This window comes from Sus scrofa, chromosome 8 (assembly GCF_000003025.6).
Source record: "Sus scrofa isolate TJ Tabasco breed Duroc chromosome 8, Sscrofa11.1, whole genome shotgun sequence".
NCBI classification, from domain to species: Eukaryota; Metazoa; Chordata; class Mammalia; order Artiodactyla; family Suidae; genus Sus; species Sus scrofa.
The window spans coordinates 156,372-181,141 of NC_010450.4; the positions used below are offsets into that span (position 1 = coordinate 156,372).

The 24,770-nt window shown below is 51.8% G+C and overlaps 1 protein-coding gene across 6 annotated transcripts in view; it reads left to right on the forward strand.

Moving 5' to 3' along the window:
• PCGF3 (polycomb group ring finger 3) overlaps positions 1 to 24,770 on the forward strand; it is a 49,362-nt gene that overhangs the window by 15,937 nt on the left and 8,655 nt on the right. For 3 of the 6 annotated variants that reach the window (XM_021100824.1, XM_021100825.1, XM_021100823.1), the window contains exons 5-10: positions 337 to 433; positions 2,093 to 2,148; positions 11,326 to 11,436; positions 12,257 to 12,345; positions 15,185 to 15,322; positions 24,686 to 24,766. In XM_021100824.1, coding sequence (XP_020956483.1) covers positions 337 to 433; positions 2,093 to 2,148; positions 11,326 to 11,436; positions 12,257 to 12,345; positions 15,185 to 15,322; positions 24,686 to 24,766 — 572 coding nt within the window. Of the gene's footprint in view, positions 1 to 336; positions 434 to 2,092; positions 2,149 to 11,325; positions 11,437 to 12,256; positions 12,346 to 15,184; positions 15,323 to 23,093; positions 23,851 to 24,685; positions 24,767 to 24,770 lie in introns of those variants that run through there. The other 3 variants (XM_021100826.1, XM_021100827.1, XM_021100828.1) reach the window with 3 other exon arrangements.

Sequence of the window (24,770 nt, forward strand, 5' to 3'; positions counted from 1 at the left end):
ACTTGCAGAGCTTAACTCTGCTCCCGTGGTGGGAGCATCTAGAAAAGACACTGAAGGGCGTCTGCTGGGCCCTTTGCTCCCCCGGGTCTCTGTCCTCTCATTTCTGAGCCTCAGCTCTTGTCAAGGAGGCAGCTGAAACTTCTCCACTGTTGGTGAACCTGAAAGGCAGACCTGTCACCCAAATGTCTGCTGTGGCCTCGGCGTGAGCCTGGAGCAGGAGGTGCACCGTCTCCTCTGACCCACATGCCCCGTCCCTCTGACCTTGGTCCCCTCTGACCCATGCGCCACCCCCTCTGACCTCCGCCCCCTCTGGGCCCTGCCCCCGTCCCCCCGCAGTCTGCCGGAGCTGCCTGGTGAAGTACCTGGAGGAGAACAACACGTGTCCCACCTGCAGGATTGTCATCCACCAGAGCCACCCTCTGCAGTACATCGGGTAAGCGCCTGTGGGCCGCGCGTCCTCCCACGGCCAGGGCAGAGCCCCGGGCTGTCCCCGCGTCCCGCAGCATTTGCTTGGATCGGATGTTTGGGAAACCTCCGGATGCACTGAGCTGGCTGGGCGGGCGAGTGGCCGCTTGCTGGGGTCTCGTAGACACCGGGTCCCTTGAGTCTCCCTGCTGTTGGCAAGGGAGCCACCACGGAGTCAGCAGGACCCAGCTGGGGTCAGGCCGTGGAGGCAGGAGGCACGAGGCACTGGCCTGTGGCCTGCAGACCATGGACCGTGGGGACCGCGTGACAGGTCTGAAGGGGGCGGGGCGGTGTATGCGTTTCCACCCCCGGAGCTGAGGAGTCGAGGTGTGTCCTGTGCACGGGAGGGAGGCTGCTCCTGGTCAAGGCATCAAAACCACAGGCTAGAGCCCCTGGCCTGTGTCCCCTGAGCCTCGCCCTGACCTGGCCCTCCCCAGGAGGACGCCCGCCCTGGCGGGGAGGTCAGGCGCGTCCCCCGTGGGCTCTCGGGGTGCAGGGCTGCTCCTGGGCTGCTGGCAGTGGGCCCTGGCCGTCAGGGCGCCTCTCTCCTGGTGACCTTGCCCCTCCGTCCTTGTCCTGGGCCTGCACCAGCCCCGGTGGGCATCTGGTTTTACCTGTCCAGACGTTCACGCTGCAATTTGCCTGCCGCACCTGTCCCGTCCCCAGACCATGAGGTTGCCCCAGGGAAGGGCGGTTACAAGGGGCAGGGTGGCCGGGCCTGGCGGAGCACACAGAGACCCATCCCGGCAGTGGTTCAGGACTCCGGAGGTGGGTGACGCCTGAGCTCACAGGGTCTGCAGGCCCCGTTTTTGCAGCCGAGGGCTTTTGTCTCGGGGGCCTAGTGGAGACCTTGGAGCCAGTGAGGAAGTGAGGGAGGGTCCGTAGCCTGTAGTCCGGGGTGTAGGTGTGAGCCCTCTCTTCCAGGGTGGCCACATCAGGGGCCTGAGTGTGGCCGGACACCTGGAGGATGTCCCATCCCGCCCGGTCACACCCTCCCTCCCAGAGGAGCCCTCCCCAGACCCTCCACTCTGCTCCGGGGGCCCTGGGCCAGCCGCTGGGGCCTGGCACCGTCACTCAGGGGACCCAGGTGTCAAGCTGTGTGGCAGTGGTTCTCCCAGCCCCCTGTCCTTGTGGGTCGGATGAGCTTTCCAAAAGCTGGCGGGGTTTGGCAGGAAGGTGTCATGTGTCTGGAGGTCTGCTGTGTTTTGTGCTTCTGTGAACGCATGTGAGAGCCACGCATTCACACAAACATGAGTGTCAGGACGTGAAATGTATTCCTTGGCGTGGATCGTGGTCGGGAAGGTCTGAGAAACCCTCTGGGCTGGCACCCTCACAGGGGACCCTCCAAGCCAGTATCTGCCAGAACTGGAGAAGCCAGCAGGCAAAGGGCGCGGGTCGCTGAATCGGAAATGTTCACAGCTGTCTAGAGCCCGGCTTAAGTGATGGGTTAATTCGGGGCATGTGCAACTCCCGCAAGCACAGACTGTTTCCTAAGAGCGAGCTGGAAGCAGAATTCAGCCTCAGCTCCAAATTTGCGACTGTGGTGGTTGACGTTGTTACATGAAAATTGTGCGAATGACCGCGTTGACATTTCTGGCTGACTCAGCTGTTCTGTTCCTCTTGCCAGTCATGACAGGACCATGCAGGATATTGTTTACAAACTGGTCCCAGGCCTCCAGGAAGGTAAGTGTCAGAACGCCCAGCTGGACCCCTGTGTCCGCAGCCCGGCCCCTGAGTGGCTTTTCCCGCAGGGTCCTGCCCCTGACAGGAGGCTGCCTCTGGCGGCACCTCTGTCCCTGCCTGTCGTCCCAGCTTCAACGTCACTGCGTGCTGGTCTCCGTCCCTCACACGTCTGACACCTCCGCCCCTTCCTTCAAAAGGCGCTGCCCGCCGGTAAAACCGAGGTGCCGTTTTCCTTCAAAGATGGGATACGTTAGGAACTCACTTGGGCAGTGTTTTCTCATTGTCATGTTTCAGAAGAGGGTTGTCATTGCAAATATAGCTTACCCCATTAGGCCAGTGGATTACACCCGACCTTTGATACCCAACTTGGGGTTACACTGTTAAAGTCTTCTTTCACCGTTTTCTCTTTAGAGAATTTTAATTTTAATTTCCGGAGTAAATTAGTTAGAAACAATCATCTTTTGATATTTGAAGGGTTTTTCAGTGCTGAGAAAAGGCAAAGAATGCATGAAAATAAAATACTGATACCTCTGGAGTTCCCGTCGTGGCACAGTGGTTAACAAATCTGACTAGGAACCATGAGGTTGCGGGTTCAATCCTTGGCCTCGCTCAGCGGGTTAAGTATCCAGCGTTGCCGTGAGCTGTGGTGTAGGTTGCAGATGTGGCTCGGATCCCGAGTTGCTGTGGCTCTGGCGTAGGCCGGCGGCTACAGCTCCGATTCGACCCCTAGCCTGGGAACCTCCATATGCTGTGGGAGCGGCCCTAGAAAAGGCAAAAAAGACAAACAATAATAATGATGATAAAATGCTGATACCGTTAAAAATTATTATAGAAAAAGCAGCACAGGTGCAAGAGTTTTTCCTTTATTTCTTTTCGAAATAGTAGCTGGTTCACCAGCCCCTCAGCCACCATCAGATGGATCGGAACAGTGCATGCTCGCGGTTTATGGCAGTTCCTGCCCCTTTTGAAACTCAGAGCCTCTCCCACCTATGGCCAGCAGGCGCCGTCACCTGGGCTCCATGGAGCCGGTGGGCAGGGTCCTGGGCTCACGTCTGCTGCGACCGTGTCTGAGGCCAGCAGTTGGCACATAGGGTACACGGTTTTGAGCAGAGCCTTTGCTTGAAAGGCAGCACCGCAGGAACAGAGACCCTGCCGACGCCGTGAACAGTCTGTCCCTGCGCGCGCGTCCCCTCGCCCTCTGCACAGCCCAGCGCAGTGGCTGGAGGCCCCGCGACGTAGAACTGGAGGGACCCCAGAATCCCCGACTCACACTCCGCGGCCAGGGGCAGCCCAGCTTGGCCCTCACGCCAGCTCTTCTGAGGAGGCAGAGATCAGCTTGGCTGCTCTGGACGGGATCCTCGTGACTGAAGTCTGGGACGGTGGCTGTCTTCTGGATGCGGGCTGTTCGCAGTTTCTCAGCCTTGTGCTAAGAAAGTCGCTTTCTCTGGCGGGCCTCCTCCTGGTCCTCCGGGTGACCACGAGGGCGTCTCTGGGACGGGTGGTGCCGAGACAGAGCTGCGTCTGGAGGAGGCGCCCCTGCTCCCCCGCAGCCCCTGCGCAGCCGCTGCCCACGGCCGGGGCCCCCACCGCTGGCCTTGCCACTGCACATGTTTGGGGAATGAAAAGGAGCAGCTTTCTGGGTCCAGCCGGTTGCTAGTTGACTGTTTTTCTCTTCCCTTGCAGATGAGACCTTTTTGGTGGACAATTAGTTTTAGTTGTTTCTTCTTATTTTTTTTTTCAGTCTTTTTAGGGCCACACCTGTGGCATATGGAGGTTCCCAGGCTAGGGGTCGAATCAGAGCTGCAGCTGCCCACCTACACCACAGCCACAGCAACACCAGATCCAAGCCGCATCTGTGACCTACACCACAGCTCACGGCCATGCCAGATCCTTAACCCACTGAGTGAGGCCAGGGATCGAACCTGTGTCCTCATGGATACTAGTCAGGTTCATTGCTGCTGAGCCACAATGGAAACGCTTCTTTTGTTTTTGTGATTAAAAAACCCCATGTTCCCAGAGCAGCATCTTTATCTGTAACTTCGTCCAATTATCTCCTGTGTGTCACCCCCGGACTGCCCCTCCAGTATCCCCAAGCTGGTTACTGGGACTTCCGTCCATTCAGGGCCTCTCCTGGCGCTCAGCACGTGTCTCACCTTCTGCCTTAATGGTGGGGGGCGGGTGGGCGGGGGCAGTGCATTTTCTCCTGCACACTTGTGTGGATGTGGATGGGCGTGTCCGTTGCTTTCTTCTGGAAGGAGGAACACTCAGCCAAAGTTTTACTTGTATTTGTTTCGCTGCCTCTTCGCGCTGGCTGGAGCAGGAGTTGGCAAGCCCTCGCCACCAACTAGATCTGGCTCCTGCCTGTTGAATGTGGCTCCTGAGCCAAGAGTGTTTTTTACATTTTTAAAATAGTTGGGAAAGAAAATCAAAAGAAGGGTAATATTTTGTGATGTCACCCTGGGCCGTGGGTTCAGCGTTTGCAGCGGACAGGCCGGCCCCGTTGGCATAGACGCCATGTGGGGACTTTATTACCAGTGCCCGTCGTGTTAAAATAAGGAGAGAAGCCTCAGGCTTTTCAGCCATGGGGACGCATGGGGGTTTTGTCCTTGGACTGCCATTGTCAGCCAGGCAAGCATCCTGTTTATCTAGCAGTGACCCCACATCCCTTTACAATAAAGGGTTATGATAGGTGTAGGCATCCACAGAAAGCAACTTATAGAAAAAATTGAAAGTTTAAAATGGAATATGTCATCACAGCAGAATTTCTTCTCAAAAATAAATAATCTATAAGGCTGCAGTCAAAGTACGTTTCTGATTGGCTCATTTGTTAGTCCAACAAGAAAATATTTAGCAATGGTGGTTAATTAGATCTTGTGGGGTGGCAGCCACTGAAGTCCGCCTGGAGACAGCAAGCACATTTGAGGGCAGGAGCGCTGGGGCGCCGCAGCTCGGGGGCCGAGTGTTCGGGGCGCCCCGAAGCCTTTTGCTGGGGGCCTGGAGGCTGAGCCTGCGCTGTGTTTGTTCCGTGCATTTGACGTGTCGCGGGCGGGCCTCTGCAGAGGCTGTGGGGCAGGATGTGGGTGAGAGGGTCTTGGGGAGGCTGAGAAGAGGCCCGTCCTGTGCAGGCGGGGGTGAGCTCTGCTGAGCCGGCGCAGACTGGGGGGCGGGGGGGGGCAGTGCACAGCCCGACTGAGTAACTGGGCCTGTGAAAAGGCGAGGTCTCCCATGGATGCGCATCGTTCCTTGTAAGCAGGAATTTGCAGAAAAAGCTCGGCTCTTTTGTTACGTTCTGAACCAGGGGTGTCCGTGGTGGAATTCATTTGCCCTTTTGGATGTAATTCATCTTCAAGAACATTGTCAGGACTAAAAGCTGAATATCCCAACCAGCCTCCGCAGTAGTCCGATGACTTGGCAGTGGAACCTTGTTGGTGTGACTGAATTTTTTTTTTGGTCGCACCCATGGCATGTGGAAGTTCCAGGCCAGGGATCGAACCCATGTCACAGCAGTGACAACACTAGATCTTTAACCCACTGAGCCACCAGGGAGCCCCTGATAGAACTTTTTCTGAATGAGAAAAGCACTTCGAAGACTGTCACGCACTGTGGCTTGGACATTAGGCTTTGCTGAAGACCCAGTAGTGTCTCTTGGGGAGCCCAGCCTGGGAGCATCAGGCAAAGCGGTGCTTTAATGCAGAACGTGCCGCAGGGGGCCTCGCTTCCACAGCTGGTGTTGCTTGACACGCGCGTCCCATTCAGCTGCTGTGAGGACGGTCCATGCCGGCGGAAATTAAAGGGGAGCCAAGGCCTCCGGCCCTCAGACTCACAGCAGATCTGTTTTCTGAGCTCCAGCAGCAGGCCCAGCTGTTTGGAGCCCCCGAGCAGGTGAAAGGCAGCTTCCATTTCAGGCCTTCACCTGTGCAGTCAGGGCATCCGTCTGACCTCCAGTGGGAAGTGACCGATCTTCAGCATAAAGGAGGGGCCGAGCGAATCCCATAGAATTCCCGCGGTGCCTTCCAATTCCCGCTCCTCGTGGACTGGGGTCAGTATTTCCGTGTGAAAAGACGTCTTTGGGGGGAGACGCGCGAGATCTCGATTTGGAGGATGAGCGTCACTCCCTTCAGTCCCCACTAAACAAATATTCTCCCCAAAAGGAGTCCATTCTTCTCATTAGCAGCCTGTGTTGGAAACCTTACGCTCTGCAGTTCCTTCGTGGCTCAGTGGTAGCAAACCTGACCTAGTATCCATGAGGATGCGGGTTTGATCCCTGGCCTCACTCAGTGGGTTGGGGATCCAGCGCTGCCGTGAGAGCTGTGGTGTAGGTTGCAGACTCAGCTTGGATCTGCATTGCTGTGGCTGTGGTGTAGGCTGACTGCTGCAGCTCTGTTCAACCCCTGGCCTGGGACAAGAAAGAAACTTTATGCTCAGTTAATACTGCTGCGTTTTTTATTTCCTGGCTCCAGGTTTCTGGTGCCTCATATAATGGGCTTAGGAGTGTCTGCTTGTCCTAACAGCAGACTGAACAATCAGCAGTTCTTAGACTAAGAGGGGAAGATGCAAAGCAGACCTCTGCCGCCAAGTTCAGGGTGCTGAGGGCAGACGCAGGAGCACTGCTGCCCGGAGCAGACGCCGGGCTGGGGAACCTGAGCTGGCTCCTGGTGAGCAAGGCAGAGGGCTGCCCCCAGGTCTTCCTGATACTGTGAGGTTTACTTTACGTCCAGGAACTTGACCAGGTTCCAGATGCAGGGGGTGGTGAAGAAGTGCCCCGAGCCCTGTCCTGCTGAAGAAGGCCTGACCTTGGTCCCGGTTAGCCCTGGCCTTGCCTGCTGGGTTATTCCCAGTGCGAGACTGACCTGGGGGTGGGGAAGTCCTGTCCTACCTGAGGGGGAGGAAATCCTGAGATGCACTTGGAATTCACAGTCCGGAGGTGCACGCTCACCAGGGACAACCCAGATCATAGGCTGTAGGACGTCCCCTCCCGGCACCTCACCACCACCGCAGTAGGGCCTGTTTACACCAGTACCTCTTGACCATAAGTGTCATGTCCAGTTGACAAGAAAAAAAACGACAAGGCAAAAAAAAAAAAAAAAAAAAACACAATCTGAAGAGACAGAACAGGCATCAGAACCAGCCACGGCAGGGACGCTGGAATTAGCGGGCCAGGAGTTTAAAACAACTGCGGTTCATGTTCTCGGGGCCCCGTGGATAAAGCGGACGGCCTGTAGGACGTACGGGAGATGCGAGCAGAGGTGGGAATCCTAGAAAGAAGCAGAAAGAAGCGCTAGGGATCAAAGCCCTGCGGCGGAAATGAAGGTTGCCTCTGATGGGCTGGCTGGCTGGACGCGGCAAGGAGGGAGTCGCTGAGCCCAAGGTCCCTTGGGAACCAGAAAGGGAAGAAGACGAAGGCCGAAGGACAGAACAGAGAGAACACCCAAGGGCTGTGGGCAGGCTTCAAACAGAACCGTACACGTGACAGGGGTTCCGGAAGGAGACGAGACAGGACCACACAGAAGAAAAACGAAAATGTTGCCACACAGCTTCCCCAAGTTAAGGTCCGACACCAAACCGCAGATCCAGAAGCCCAGAGACCATCAGCCGGGGGACAAATGCCAGAAAAGCTATGCCCGGGTGTATCAGCTTCAACTCACAGTCAAAGATCAAGAAAAAAGCCTGAAAGAAGCCGGTGGGGTGGGAGGTGGGGGCACTTTACCTGCAGAGCATCGGAGACAGCCCTGCCCCCGACCTCTCCGCAGAACCCGTGCCAGCCGGGCGCAAAGTGAGACGTTCACGGTGTGGAGAGAAAAGCCAGCTGCTCAGGGTTCTGCACCCCGGGAGGTTCTCCTCTAAGAGTGAAGGAGAAACAGGAATTGAGGGAACTTGTTGCCAGCAGATCCGCCTTCTCGCAATGTTGTTCAAGGAAATGCTTTACAAAGAAGGAAAGGGGTTCAGGTCAGCAACTCAGATCTACATGAAGAAGGAAGAGCCTCAGAGAGGAATAAATAAAGGGAAAACAAGAGGGTAGTTTTTGTTATTCTTAGCTGATCTTACAGGTAACAGTTTGTTCCAAGCAGTGATAGCAACAGTGTATCCATTGTACATCTCTTGTGTGTATCTGTTCCAGTTTCCTCAGAAAATATTTTCTCTGCTGTTATGTATCCATAGAACCTCTCCGCTTTGGCATTTAGCTCACAGAGCCCCAAATATTTACTCACTTTTTCCTTGTTGGAAATGGCTGTCAGCCCCTGGCCAGAACTCTGGGTTGGGAGCCCTCCCTGTTTCTCTCCCGGAGGCAGTTGCCTCCAACCCCAAGCTGGAGGTCCCTGAGGCCCCTGCAGTGCCCTTGGTCAGGCACGGGTGCTGCCTCTCGGGGCAGATGCTGGATTCCCTGCTTCCGCAGCTGTGGTGATGATCAGGTGATTTGGGGTGCAGTGAGCTGCGAGGGTGGATCTGGTGCCCAGGGCAGCATTATTTTTTATAAGCCTTTCCTCCCTCCCCTGAACTCTTAGCATCCTAGTCATACTAGTATCGTAACTTTAGTTTTTATAAAAAGTGAGATCGTAGTCCGTCCATGTCACAAAGCCTGTCTTTATCATTTGTCCACGAATATGGTCAGTATCTTGAATGCAAGGTATTCCACTGAATAAATGGCCCACTCATATCCCAGCACAGCAGGTACGTTAGACATATCTTGCATGTCAGCCGTCAGTGGTGTCTCCAGTGTGGTTTTGAGAAGGGTTCTGAGGCTCTGTGGCCTCATCTGGAGGCGTCTGCTAGGACAGAGTGGCTGGTGGGGAGTCGGCTCTGGTTGGCCTGGCCCAGGTTGTCAAATGCTTGGCACTTAGGTTGTTTCTGATACTTCAGTGCTACAGATAAGACTTTAACTCCTAATGCACCTGCCTGGTTATTTCCTTAGGATAGATTACTAGCAGTAGAAATTTTTGGCCAGCAGTTTTTGTTTTTGTTCTTTGTCTTTTTGCCTTTTCTTGAGCCGCTCCCACGGCATATGGAGGTTCCCAGGCTAAGGGTCTAATCGGAGCTGTAGCCACCAGCCTACGTCAGAGCCACAGCAACGCAGGATCCGAGCCACGTCTGCGACCTACACCCCAGCTCATGGCAACGCTGGATCCTTAACCCACTGAGCAAGGCCAGGGATCGAACCCGCAACCTTATGGTTCCTAGTCGGATTCGTTAACCACTGCGCCATGACAGGAACTCCAAGCAGTTAAATTTTTAAATATTTTGTATGAATATTGCCCAGGTACCTTCTTGAAAAGTTACCCCAGGTGACATTTCTGTACATGTATATGCCTGACACTGAGTGTTATATTTTCAGTCCTTTTTCATTCTGGTAGGTGAAAATGAAAGAAGCGGGAATTAAAACTTGATACAGTTGGACCTTGGAGATACTGCGGTTTGGTTCTCGACTGTCACAGTAAAGGGCGTGTGGCAGTAAGGGAGTCACAGAAATGCCGGATTTCCTTGCGCGGGGAAGGTTCTGTTTACACTCTGCTGTGGTCTGTCAGGCGTGCAGTAGCATTATGCTCAGAAGAAGTGTAGGAGTTCCTTTATGGTGCAGTAGGTTAAGGAGCTGGCATTGTCACATAGTGGCTCGGGTTGCTGCTGTGGCATGGGTTCAGTCCCTGGCCTAGGAACTTCCACGTGCTGCAAGTCTATACACAAACGGGAAGAGAATAAAAAAAACAGTGTACATCCTTTAGTTAAAAATATAAAACTAAAAAACAGTTGGAATAGTTACATCAAAGAGCACTGGTCACAGGTACTGTAACAAATTAAATAAAAAAGTTTGAAATAGTGTGAGAATTACCAAAACTTGACACAGAGGTGCAAAGTGAGCAGATGCTATTGGAGAAAAAGGTGCCCACAGGCTCGCCCGATGTGGGGCAGCCCCAGACCTTCAGTGTGTGGGAAGCGAGGCCTCAGGAAGCCCTGGATGGCGAGGCGGCCTGAGGGCACAGCCGCACCCTTTACCCTGAAGGTCCCTACTTCTCTGAGGACAGATGGGAGCAGCTCACTTTCAGGGCCTTTCAGGCCCTCATTCCCGTGCCAACATTGATGTGGTTGTTTGTTTCTTTTCAAGCTAATCCTGAACTTTCTAGACTCATTGTTTCGCCACATCTGCTTCCAGTGTCCCTTGCTCGGGCCTGGCCTGTGCTCATCACCTCCCTTCTGGGAGGCTCCCTCTTGGCATCCGAGCCCGCTGCCTCACACGTTCATGTTTTCCTGCACAATCACATGCTTTGGAGTGTCTGTGTAGGTCCAGGATGTGGCCACAGCATGTGGCGGTCCTCACGGGGCTGGAGGGAGACAAACAGGTAAAAAGCACAACCCGACTTTGCCGAGTCCACCACACAGAAATGTTTTCCAAGCATTAGGTGGGATTAAACTCCCTTTGCTGCCATGTGACCCTGAGCAGTGACTGTGCTTCCTCACCTGGCTGCCTGCTGTCCTGGGGACATGGGAGGGTCCGGCCTGGCCCCACGGGCCTCACCTCTGGGGCAGGGATCCTGCTGGGCGGGGGACTGCGTGGTGGCCAGTGACCCTATTCAGCAGGGACCCTTCCCCTGCGATGGTTGGCTGGGTGGCTCCGACCCCCGGCATTGGGGTAAGCTGCGACAGCCAGCCACAGAGCCAGGGGGCACCCTCCCCGCCGCCGGGCACACCTGGGCGGCCTCGGCAGCAGGTGTGGGATGAGGTGAACTTGTGGTCAAGTGAGAGCCCTTCCCCAGGACAGCTCTGTCCTGGGAGGGTCCAGTGTGGCTGTGCGTGGATGTTGGGAGAACGTGCGGTCACTAAGCTCCTGCTGCGTGGTGGGAGGTGCCAGAAGGCCTGTGTCCGTCACGCTCGCTGTCGCACTCGCTGTCCCAGCGGTCAGCAGACGGAGGTTGAGGTGCTGCGGGTGAGCGCCTGACTGTTCGCCGAGCCCCTGGTGACGGCTCAGCTCCAGGCCCTTGGCAGGGGTGTCTGCCACGCACAGCTGGCTGCGGCTCGGACACTGCAGGGCGCACGGCCCAGATGTGCTGTCTGCTCGTTAGGAGCAGCCTTCAAGGCGTTGAAATCCAAACTGCGCTTTTCTTCACACAGTTTTTGTTAAAGGAATTTTAACCTAAGATGTTGCCTACTTCAGATTAAGGATTATATTTATACATTAATTTTTCATAGCGGAGATGAGGAAACAGAGGGAATTCTACCACAAGTTGGGCCTGGAAGTGCCTGGAGACGTCAAGGGAGAGACCTGTTCTGCAAAACAGCACTTGGATTCCCATCGGAACGGTGAGCGGGCGGGTTCTGTCCATCAGTCTCCGCCAAGGCGCCCAGCCCCGTGCCCTCGTCTGGCGCTGTGTGGGCAGGTGTCAGCGTCCCTTCCGGTGCCGACCGGGCAGGGCAGGGGGAGCTGAGACGTGGGGCCGAGGACTCGGGGCTTACGTGGCGGTCGAGTGAGGAAGCCTAAGGGCTTCCCTGAAGGGGCCTGCGGGTGGGGTGCAGAGGGACGTGGGCCCCCCAGGATGCATCTCTTGTCTGTTGTCCTGCAGAGGGGGCAGAACACCATTTTGGCCTTGGGGTGAAATTAGTGGTGCTTTAGGATCTGTACACGTCCTGACAGCGTGTTCAGCTCTTCGGTGCCGTGGTATTTTCTAGTGGACCCTACAATTTCTAGGCACTTTCCGTCTACCCTGTACGTTTCTGACAATCCGAGAAGGAAAGAGAGGCCTGGGCTATTGGCCTGGGCAAGTGGGGGCTACAGACTCTGCGAGCTTGGGGCCCCCGGGAGGCAGGGCCGCGAGGCGGGCAGGGGTCCTGGGATGTGGCCCAGCCCTTTTTCCTGAGTCAGGGTCTTGATCCTGCAAGTGGTGTGGAACAGTGCGAGCTCTGGGGGCCCCTCGCTTCTGGATGCGGTTGGGTGTCCGGCGTGGTGGGGGCTCCACCGTGGCCCTGCCTGGCCTCGCCGGCGGTAAAGCACCTTGTAGACCAGAGGTGCAGACTTGCCTCACAGGGGCTTTTCATAGCATTTTCAGGATACTGTCAAGTCAAAAAAAATAGTAGTTTAACACTTTGGATTTCATGATACAGTCTTTTCTGCTTTTGCCAAAAGGAGAAACCAAAGCGGAAGACAGTTCGAACAAAGAAGCAGCCGAGGAGAAGCAGGAGGAGGACGGCGACTATCACCGCAGTGACGAGCAGGTAGGCCCTTTTCTCGCGTTGTCCGTTAAAATGTCAGCAACTTTCTTCGCTTTTCCTCCCAGCTCCTTCCTCTACTTTTCTGGTTTTCTTTCTTTGTGTGATTCCCAATGTACCTAACTCACTGTAGGCCATTCTCGGTATAAAAAGGTCGAGGTTCATCCTCCACCAGCCATGGGTGTCCCCAGCCCACTCCCCAGGCCACACAAATATTGTACAAAAGGAGTTGGAATCCCGCAGGTACCAAAATAGAGGGAAACCCTGAGGGAGCTGTTCATATGCCATTTGCTCATTTTCAGGTTAAAAAAGGAAAGCTAACCACAGAGCTGCTGTCGGAGAATTTGATAAAATCCTAAATTCACATCTGCAGAACTTTTTATTGGAGTAAGATGATTGTCGAAAGCTCAGCCGTCATCGTACTTCATGATGACACGGAGCTGCCTCGGCGGCAGAAACAAGAACGTGTGCGTTCGCAGCTGCTCCCCAGCAGGCTCTGGGGACCCCAGCCCGTACAGTCAGGAAACAGGAAGATGAGACAGGAACGCCCTGGTTCTCAGATTATACGGCTTCTAAGGGGACTTTTCAGGAGCCGCTGGGAAATGCCAGTTAAGGCGGTGGAATCAGTGCCTCTCAGGAGGTGGGGGCCTCATCACATAACTAGTAAAAACTTTAAACAGCTTAACAAGAAATGCATGGGGCTGAAATAAAGACACCAGAACCTGAGTTCCTGTTATGGCTTGGTGGTTAACGAACCTGACTAGGATCCATGAGGACGCGGGTTCAATCGCTGGCCTCGCTCAGTGGGTTAAGGATCCGGCGTTGCCGTGAGCTGTGGTGTAGGTTGCAGACGTGGCTCTGGCGTAGGCCGGCAGCTGCAGCTCAAACCTGACCCCTAGCCTGGGAACCTCCACGTGCCTCCGATACAGCCCTCAAAAGCAAAAATAAATAAAGAAAAAGCAAAATGTGGAGTTCCCGCCTGGGCAGTCAGCCTGACAGCCGGCCGCCAGTGCTTTCCGCTTCTCTTCGGGTTTCGTTGGCAAGTGGCTGTACTTCATTCCCCTCCGAGTGATACCAGCTCTTCCTTGTGAGAGCTCGGCTTTGTGCAGATCCACGTCTGGGGCTGCTCTGGGCTCCCCACCACGTTCTGAGGGGTCGCATGTCTGTCTCGGTGCCGGTTTCCTCTTATTTCCTTTGCTTGGGGTCTTTGGCTTTCTGAATTTGAGCATTTGTCTCTGATCATTTGGAGGAGAGGATCCTTAGTCATTATTTCTTAAATTTTGCCTTTCCTTTATTTTCTCTTCTTTCCTCCTGGTCCATGTTTGTTGTGCTCTTTGGACTGTCGTCTTATTTTAATTGATATCTTCGTCTCTATACTTCTTTCGGGTAATTTGCTCAAATCGGTCCTTCAGAAAACCCATCTGCATTCAGCTGAGATTAGTCTGTGGTTCAGCCAGCCACTGAATTATTAACTTAAGTGAATATGATTTTTTTTTCAAAGTTATATTTGGTTATCTCTCACACCTGCCTCTTCTTTATTCGTAGGGTGTTATATTTTTAATTCTTTCTTTCATACCTCTAATAACTTTAAAAATGCATGGTTTCAGTTAATTCCTCTGTTAATTTTTTTTTGTCTGAATTTGAGGGTCTGCTTGCGCCATTTTTTGTGGCTGGTGCCATTGAGCGCAGTGCCTGCGCACAGGGTCATTCTCAGCGGTCCAGTGAGCCTGGGGCTGTCAACCCAGGACCTGCCAGGTACCCGGTGACCTGGAATCACTTCGCCTGAGTTCGTTATCTTGAAGTTCCTTGTCACGCTGAGTCCTCTAATCCCATTGCACTCTTGATCCTCTAGGAAGGAGGTAACTGTGCACCTCACTTTGCACCTTTGCTCAGAGTGCCCTGTGGACTTGCGTCCACCTCCTCTAGAAGCCTCCTCAGTGTGTCGACACGGGGCGGTGTGTGTGTTCCCCAGGCAGAAGCTTTCAGGACAGGATTCTGGTCTTTGTTGGTTTAACTTGAGGCCAGCACATGCTGCCACAATAAATAATTCATGGATTCACTTTAAAGTACTATGCGAAGAGACAGAATAATGATCAGAGTTCCCTTTGTGGCTCAGTGGTTAACAAACCCGAGTAGGAACCATGAGGATGTGGGTTCGATCGCTGGCCTCGCTCAGTGGGTTAAGGATCCAGTGTTGCCGTGAGCTGTGGTATAGGCCGCAGACACGGCTCAGATCCCACATTGCTGTGGCTGTGGTGTAGGCCGGCCGCTACAGTTCTGCTTCAACCCCTAGCCTGGGAACCTCCATATGCCGCAGGTACGGCCCTAAAAAGACCAAAAAAAAAAAAAAAAATTTAGATTATATGGCAAACAATAAGCAGATTTAAGATTATATGTGTAAAATGATTAAAGTAAAATTCTTTTTCTACAGTATTGAGGTTAAAACATTTACAATTTCAAAAAAGTCAATATTCAGGGTTCCCTGGCGGCTCAAGTGGTTGAGGATCTAGCGTCAGTGCTATAGCTCAGATCGCTACAATGGCGCGGGTTCAGTCCCTGGCCCCAGAATTTCCACATGCTGCAGGCATGGCCAAAAAAAAAAGTCAACATTCTCGGATTTGATGGACTCAATAGATACCTAGAAAGCCCCCGGTGAGTAGCCCAGTAGGATCCCTCTTTTTTTCTTGGCCACGGTAGCTTCATGTAGGATCTCAGTTCCCAAACCCACGATCAGACCCCCACCACGGCAGGGAAGGCGCCTAATCCTAACGCCTAGACCACCGGAGAACTCGCAGCAGGACCCCTCTCGGTGAGTCTGCCCCGCTGTGTGTCCTTTGTCTCACAGGTGAGCATCTGTCTGGAGTGCAACAGCAGCAAACTGCGGGGCTTGAAACGGAAATGGATCCGCTGTTCAGCCCAGGCCACAGTCCTGCATCTGAAGAAGTTCATCGCCAAAAAACTTAACCTTTCGTCTTTCAACGAGGTAATGGTTGAACCATAAGTAGAGGTTGCAGCTAGTCATTCCTTATTTGTAAAAGCAGTACTGGCAAAGCTCTTTGGGTTTTTTGGTTTGTTTGTTTTTCACAGTTTTGTTTGGAAATTTTCAATCCTAAAAAAATCCAGTTTGTTTTGCCTCCCCCCGAGGAGTGTGGGAGCATATACCCGAGAGCTTGTGGGGCCCAGAGCCCTCGAGCACGGAAAGCCAGTGCCAAGAGAAGAGGGGCTGCTGAGGGGAGGCGGTGAGATCTGCCAAAGATTTTCACCACAAAGAGAAGTTTGGTTCTGGAATTTCGGACGGATGGCGGATGGGGCTGAATGGAATGGGCGGGTAGGTAGAGAAGCTAATCCTAAGCTTGCTGAATGCTGAGGACGGAGTAAAACCCGTGCTCCCGGGGTGTGGAGCGGGGTGCAGGGAGGGTCCCTGGGAAGCCCCCGAGGGCGTCCACTCACCCCGAGCAGCAAGACGCCAGGTGTCAGGAGGAGTCGGCTGTGCCAGCAGGTGGAGAGAGAAGGGCCCGCCTCTCTCCCTCCACTGCCCTGTGGGGCCTGAAGCAGGCCCTTGTGATTTAAACAGTCCTCAGGCTGTGAGGAAAGTGGTTTGTTGGGTCAGGAGGGAAGCAGGCGAGCTGGTTGGGGGAGTCTGTGCAGAGGCCCGGGAGGCCCAGACCAGGGTGGTGCGGTGAGGTGGAGAGGGGGCGCTTCTGAGATGTATTCTCGAGGAGAGTGGGTTGGCTCGTGGAAATGTAAAAAGAACTTTTTTCAAATATAGATCAGTGGAACAGGATAGAGAGCCCATAATTAAACCCATGCACCTACAGTCACCTGGTCGATGACGAAGGAGGCAAGAATAGACAGTGAAGGAGTTCCTGTCGTGGCTCAGTGGTTAATGAACCCAGATAGTATCTATGAGGACACAGGTTCGATCCCTGGCCTCCCTCGGTGGGTAAAGGATCTGGCATTTCAGTGAGCTGTGGTGTAGGTCACAGACACGGCTTGGATCTGGTGTTGCTGTGGCTCTGGCGTAGGCCGATAGCTGTAGCTCTGATTAGACCCCTAGCCTGGGAACTTCCATATGCCGTTGGTGCGGCCCTAAAAAAAGACCAAAAAAAAAAAAAGAATATACAGTGGAGAAAAGCCAGTCCTTTCAATAAGTGGTACTGGGAAAACTGGACAGCTACATGTAAGAGAATGAAATTAGAACAATTCCTAACACCATACACAAATATGAACTCAGTGGATTAAAGCCCTAAACATAAGACCAGATACTGGAGTTCCCATCGTGGCACAGTGGTTAACAAATCAGACTAGGAACCACGAGGTTGTGGGTTTGAGCCCCAGCCTCTCTCAATAGTGTTGCTGTGGCTCTGGTGCAGGCTGGCGGCTACAGCTTTGATTAGACCCCTAGCCTGGGAGCCTCCATATGCTGCCGATGCAGCCCTCAAAAAAAAAAGACCGGGTACTGTAAAACTGTTAGCGGAAAACATAGGCCAGACACTCTCTGACGTAAACAACAGCAATATCTTCTCGGATCCACCTCCTGGAGTAATGACGATAAAAATAAAAATATAGGATCTAATTTAACTTAAAAGTTTCTACACAGCAAGGGAAATCCTAAACAAAATGAAAAGACAACAGATGGGAGAAAATATTTGCAAATGAAGCGACTGACAGGGGATTCATCTCCAGAATTTATAAACACCTCCTGCAGCTCGATACCAAAAAAACAAACAACCCCATCAAAAAATGGGCAGAAGATCTAAACAGACAGTTCTCCAAAGAAGACATACAGATGGCCAGGAACCACGTGAAAAGATGTTCAGCATCACTCATGATGACAGAAATGCAAATCAAAACCGCTGTGAGGCACCACCTTACACCAGCCAGAATGGCCATCATCACAAAGTCTGCAAACAATAAGTGCTAGAGAGGCTGTGGAGAAAAAGGAACCCTCTGACACTGTTGGTGGGATTGTACATTAGTGCAACCACTGTGGAAAACAGTATGGAGATTCCTCAGAAAACTGAAAATAGAACTACCATTTGCTCCAGCAGTTTCACTCCTGGGCATCTATCCAGAGAAAACCATGACTCAAAAATATACATGTGCTCCAGTGTTCACTGCAGCACTATTTACACAGCCAAGACATGGAAACAACCTAAATGTCCATCGACAGAGGCGTGGATCAAGAAGCTGTGGTACCTGCACACAATGGACTATGACTCAGCCATTGAAAGGAAGGAAATAACGGCATGTGCAGCAACATGGCTGGACCTAGAAATTATCATGCTAAGTGAAGTCAGGCAGTGAGACACCAACATCAAAGGCTCTCACTGACAGGTGGAATCTGAAAAAAGGATACAATGGACTTCTGTGCAGAACAGGTCCTGACTCACAGACTTGGAAAAACTTATGGTTTCCAAAGGAGACAGGTTGGGTGGGCTGGGGGTTTGGGATGGAAATGCTATAAAATTGGGTTGTGATAATCATTGTACAGCTATAAATGTAATACAATTCATTGAGTTTAAAAAGAAAAAAATTTTTCAGATATAATTAAGGACTTTGAGATGAAATAATCCTGGATTATCTGGGCTAACCCTAAATCTGATGGCCTGTGCCTGTGTGAGAGTGAGGCAGCGGGAAATCTGGGACATAAGCAAGGAGAAGATGGTGTGAGGGCAGCGATGACACTGGGGTGATACAGCCACACACTCAGGGATGCCAAAGCCCCTGGAGCTGGAAGAGGCAGGAAGGACCCTCCCCGAGAGCCGGACGGAGCACAGCCCTGCCAGCACCTCGATTCTGAACTTCCAGCCTCCATGTCTGTGATGAAGTAAATACCTGCTGTTTTAAGCCACCAAGTTTGGGGTTCTTTGTCATACCTGCCACAGGAAACCAAAACAGATCTTGGTAGCGGGAGGTGGAGTAGTGCTATAGTAAATACCTGAAGCTGTAGAAGTGCCTTTGGATTAGATAAGAGGTAGAGGCTGGAAGAATTCTGAGAAACTGAAGAGACTGTTACCAGGAATGTGATCGTAAAGAATGATTCTGGTGATAGCCCAGAAGGAAGCAAGCAGCACGGTTGAGGACGCACCCGTCACCCTTGAAGGTACACGTCACACAGACAGCATCGCTGGAAGGAAGAGCCCTGAAGACGACGCTGACCAAGCTCAGAAGGCAGGGAGCGCAGCGGGGAGAGAAGTGACCTCGTTTCACAGGGCAGCAAACGTGGCCGAGTGGTGTCCTGCCGTGTGTGGGAAGCAGAACGTGGATGTTTGGCAGAGGACATTTCCAAGCAGGGTAGAGGGTGGGATCTAGTTTCTCCTTGCTGCTGGTAATAAAACATTAGAGGCGAGAGATGAATTCTGGCAGGAACTGCTAAACAAAAAAGGGCTAGTACTTGATGGTTTGGAAAATTCACAATCTGTTCAGATTGCAAAAGGATGGTATATTAGGCGTTTGAGGAGGCCAAGGGTGTGCCAGGACACTCTTTCGCTAAAGAGATTCGTTGTTTGACTCATGGCGGCTCAGCTGTTTCGTGGGAGGAACAGAGAGGAGTCATCCAGGAGAGGTTTGTGGAGCAGCTTCAGGCCAATGGCCTTGATCTGTGACGTACACAGGAGACTCACAATGTTTTGAAAAATGTTGTATCATCAGAAGCACCACCAACTTGGACTGAAAGGGACAGAGATAGGAAGGAATGAGAGAAGGCTGTCGGGCTTCCAAAATTCAGTGTGCAGGAAATAGGCTGGAACTCCCGCCATGGTGCAGTGGGATCGGTGGCGTCTTGGGAGGGCTGACACTCGGGCTGGATCCCCGGCCCGGCACGGTGGGTTAAGGATCCGGCATTGCCGCAGCTGTAGCTTAGGTTGCAGCCGCAGCTCGAATCCCATCCCTGGCCTGGGAACTCCATGTGCTGTGGGGCAGCCAAAAATGAGAGAAAGAGAAAAAAAAACATAGGCTGATGTAGCTGCTCAACTGCCCATGTGAGCTATCCCTAAAGAAAGAGGAAGAATGACTCTAAGGCCAAGCCCTGGGCCCAGAAGGCAGACCCTCCACCCACAGTGATACTTCTCAGTCTCGACCCTCCTGGAATTTGCCTGCTGGATTTCAGACTTTGTTGAGACCAATGACCCCTTTCTGCCTTTCACTGTATCTCCCTTTTGGACCAGGAATATCTGTTCGGTCCCGCCGCGTATTTTGGAAACAAACAGCATGTTTTCTAGTTCCACAGACCTGGGCCTAGAAAGGAATTTTGCCGCAGGATGAATCTTACCGAGTCTCACTCGTGCCTGATTCATGATTTTAGAAGATAAGATGTGGGGTCACTCCCACATGGCTCAGCAGCTTAAGTGTCCATCGGGTAATGCTCTGGTGTAGCTTCGTCCCCTGGCCCGGGAACTTCCACATGCCACGTGCTGATGCAATTTGGGGATTTGGAGTTGATGCTTGAATGGATCAAGTCTCTTGCAGATGTCAGGATGGGAGGATGTATTCTGCATGTGGGATGGATGTGGATTTTGTGGAATCAGAGGGCAGACTAGCAGGTTGAGTTGACCCTGCCAAAAGGTATTTCCATTTCCCAAGCCCCAGAACATGTGAAAATGACTCTGTTTGACAAGAAAGTCTTTTCAGACATGTAAAGAATCTCAAACAACCAGTGGGATCAAAGAAGAAAACAAGGATAGACAAGAAGATACATAGAGACAAAGGAAAATGAAAACACAACATACCAAACTAGTGTGAGGCAATGAAAGCGGTGCTGAAGGGTGGTCCACAGCCGTTAGCAGGCTAGAAACAAGGAGTGGTTCCCACTGTGACTCAGCAGGTTAAAAACTAGTATCCGTGAGGACACAGCTTTGATCCCTGACCTTGCGCACTGGGTTAAGAATCCTTGCGCACTGTGCCCCAAGCCACAGTATAAGTCGCAGATACAGCTTGGATGCAGCATGACTGTGGCTGTGGCTGTGGCGTGGGCCGGCAGCTGCAGCTCCAATTCGACCCCTAGCCTGGGAACTTCCATGTGCCGAAAGTGCAGCTGTTAAGTAAATAAATAAATAGGGAAGATCTCAGAGTTTCCACAGTGGATTAAGGATCCCGTATTGTCTCTGCAGCAGCTGAGGTTTGATCCCCGGCTCTGCACAATGGTTTAAGGAGGTGGCATTGCTGCAGCAATGGCTCAGCTTCAGTCCAGGGCCCAGGAACTTCCATATGCTTCAAGTGCAGCCAAAAAAAGAAAAAAAAAAAAAAAATCTCCCAATAAAAAAGTAGCCCTGGACCTGATAGCTTCATAGGGGAACTTTAGCAGACATTGAAAGAAGAGTCAGCACCCATCTTCAAACTTTTTTGAAGAGAAGGGAGCACTTACTTCCCAGTTCATTCTGTGAGGCCAGCGTAACTGATACCAAAACAAAGTTAAACAGACGCTGCGAAGAAAAGAAAACTACCCACCAGTGTCCTTCACGACCAGTGACACAAAAACCCTCAACAAAATACTAGCAAGCAGAAATCAGCCTTTTTTGTTTGTTTGTTTGTTTTGTTTTTGTCTTTTGTCTTTTTAGGGCCACATGGAGGCATATGGAGATTCCCAGGCTAGGGGTCGAATCTGAGCTGTAGCTGCCAGCCTACACCAGAGCCGCGGCAACTCGGGATCCGAGCCGTGTCTGCAACCTACACCACAGCTCACGGCAACGCTGGATCCTTAACCCAGTGAGCAAGGCCAGGGATCGAACCCACGACCTCATGGTTCCTAGTCGGATTCATTTCTGATGCGCCACGACGGGAGCTCCCAAATTCAGCATGTTAAAACGATTGACACTCTGTGACCGAGTGGGATTTATTTCTGGAATGTAAAGATGGTTCAGCATATGAAGACCGATCACTGTAATATGCCACATCAGTAGAATGAAGGAAAAACCACACAGTCATCTCAATTGATGCAGAAAAAGCATTTGACAAAATCCAATATCCTTTCATAATACACACACTCAACAACCTAGGAACACTAGCCACGTATGAAAGTAAAATAAATTAAAATCCATATTTGAAAACTCATTATGAACGTCATGGTCGTGAGGAAGTGAGAGCTTTTTCTCTAAGACGAGGAACAAGGCAAGAATGCCCACTTTTAAGCTTTCTATTCAACATAATACTGGGAGTGTTAGCCAGAAAAATTAGACAAGAAAAAAATGGAGTTCCCGTCGTGGTGCAGTGGTTAATGAATCCGACGAGGAACCATGAGGTTGCGGGTTCAGTCGTGGCCTTGCCCAGCGAGTTGAGGATCCGGCGTTGCCGTGAGCTGTGGTGTAGGTCGCAGACGCGGCTCAGATCCTGCATTGCTGTGGCTGTGGTGTAGGCCAGCGGCTACAGCTCCGATTAGACCCCTAACCTGGGAACCTCCATATGCCTCGGGAAGCAGCTCTAGAAAAGGCAAAAAGACAAAAAAAAAAAAAGAAAGAAAGAAAAGAAAACACATCCAAATTGGAAAAAATAATTTAAAACATTATCTCAGTTTACAGACGAATGATTTTATATGTAGAAAACCCTAAAAATTCCACCAAAAAAACCCCATCAGAAGTAATAAATTAATTCAGCAAGGTAGCAGAATACAAAGTCAACAGAAAAATCAGATGCATTTTTGTACAAGCAATGAACAATCTGAAAAGGAAATTACAAAATAATTTCATTTGTAATAGCATGAAAAAGAATAAAATGTTTAGTAATTAACTTAACCAAGGAGGTAGAAGACTTTTTACAATGAAAACTACAAAAATTGGTGAAAGTGGCGTCCCTGTCATGGCTGAGTGGTAATGAACCCGACTAGTATCCACAAGGACGCAGGTTCCATGCCTGGCCTCGCTGGGTTAAGGATGCAGCGTTGCCGTGAGCTGTGGTATAGGTCGCAGACGTGGCTCAGATCTGGTGTTGCTGTGGCTGTGGTGCAGGCTGGCAGCTGTAGCTCCACTTTGACTCCTAGCCTGGGAACCTCCATATGCTGTGGATGCGGCCCTAAAAAAGGCAAAAAAAAAATTTTTTTTTAATTTAAAAAGAGCAAAATATGGTGCTGAAAAAACTGGATATATACATGCAAAAGAATGAGGTTTGACCCTTACCTAACACAATATACAAAAATTAACTCAGTGTATCAGAGCATAAATAAAACCTAAAACAATAAAAGTCTGGGAAAAAAAAAAAAAAACACAGGATAAAAACTAAACAGTGTTGGACTTGGCAATGATTGCTTGGAAAGAACACCCAAGGCACAGCTAACAAAAGAAAACATCAATAATTTGGACTACCTGAAATTTTTTTTTAAATTGTACAGAATGGGAAGTTCCCGTTGTGGCTCAGTGGTTTACGAATCCGACTAGGAACCATGAAGTTGCGGGTTCGATCCCTGGCCTTGCTCAGTGGGTTAACGATCCGGCATTGCCGTGAGCCGTGGTGTGGGTCGCAGACGCAGCTCGGATCCTGCGTTGCTGTGGCTCTGGCGTAGGCCGGTGGCTACAGCTCCGATTCGGCCCCTAGCCTGGGAACCTCCATATGCCGCGGGAGCGGCCCAAGAAATGGCAAAAAGACAAAAAAATAAAAATTTTTTAAAAATTGTGCAGACTGGGAGAACGTATTTGCAGGTCATATATGTGGTGAGGAACTATTATCGGAAATATGTATACAGTTTCACACACACACACACACCAAACCTAAACAGTGCAATTCAAAAGTTGGCAAAGGACTTAACTAGATGTTTCTTTTATAAGACTTCCAGATGGCCAGTAAGCACATTACAATATACTCACCATCATTAATCATGGGGTGCAAATCAGAGCAGTGAAGAAGCCCCCCTGATCCCCAACAGGACAGCTGCTGAGGAAGGCAAATGCGTGCTGGCGTGGATGCGGAGGAACTGGAGCCTTGTGCTCTGCTGCTGGGGTGTGAGATGGTGCCGCTGCCGCGGAGGACAGTCTGGAGGTTCCTCACAGAACTAAGCAGAACTGCCGTGAGACCCAGCAGTTCCACTTCTGGGGGAGAACTGTAAGCAGGGTTGTGAAGAAATGTCTGAACCCCGATGTGCATGGCAGCACGACAGACAGTAGGCAGAAGGTAGAAGCAACCGGGTGTCTGTCAGCGGGTGACGGACAAGCCAAATATGGTCCATCCGTACAGTGGCCTGTCAGCCCTTAACAGAAAGGAGGTTCTGACCTGATACCAAGTGGCACAGCCGTAAAGACATCGTGCCCGGTGACATCAGCCAGTCACAAAAGGACAAATACTGTGTGATTTGACTCATTAGCGGTTCCTAGAGTCCTCAGAGTCATAAAGACAGATGGTAGAAGGGGCTTTTACAGAACTCAGCGTACTCTTACTGTACCTACGACTCAGCAGTCACACCCCACGGTACTTCCCCAAAGGAGCAGAAAGCCTCTGTCCACACACAATCCTGCACACACGTGTTTATAGCAGCTTCGTTTATAGTTGGCCAAAACTTGGAAGCAGCCAAGATATCCTTCGGAAGATGACAGGTACATAAACGGTGGTCTGTCCAGACAGTGGCGTATTACTCAGCACTGAAAAGAAATGAGCTTCCATACCATGAAAAGACACAGCAACCTTAAGTGCATGTTACTAAGTGAAAGGGGCCAACCTGAGAAGGCGCCATACTGTGTGGATCCAGTTCTGTGACGTTCTGGAAAAGGTAAAACTACAGAGACAGAGTATCTGTGGTGGCTGGGGGTCGGGAGGGAACGGGCAGGGCAGGGGTCAGGGCAGCGGAACCAGTCCGTGCTGATCCCACAGGGTGAAGACACGGCGTCATGCCCTCCTCCGAACCCACAAAGGGTACAGCAGCAAGGATGGACCCTCATGTAAATTTGGGGTGATTATGATGTGTCGGTGGAAGTTGATCACTTGAAACAAACGACAGATGTGAACATTCGGGGGTGTTGGTAGGGGGGGAGCCTGTGGGGTGGGGGCAGGAGGTATTTGGGAACGCCTTGTACCCTTAAATTTAGCTGCGAACCTAAATGCTCTAAAAAGTCTTTTAAACCACAAAGGAGAAAACTATCTGTGGTTCCACGGAGGTCCGAGGAGCACACTTGTCCAGGAACGGTGACTGGGGCCGGGGCTCTTGGGTGAGAGCACAGGGGCTCTGTCGTGTGGATGGAAGCCCCTGGGCCTCCAGGCCCTCTGGGGTGGGGTGGGGCCGTCGAGGGCTCCCCCCCCCCCCCCCCCCGCTGCCTCAGAAAGGAGGGCAGGCCATCCTTCACCTGCTGGCGTGACAGGTGTAGACCGGAGGTGCTGTCCGCGCACCCGGCCCTTGGCCAAGCTGACCAAAGTCTTGTTCTTCTGCCAGCTGGACATTTTATGCAACGAGGAGATCCTGGGCAAGGACCACACACTCAAATTCGTAGTCGTCACGAGGTGGAGGTTTAAGGTGG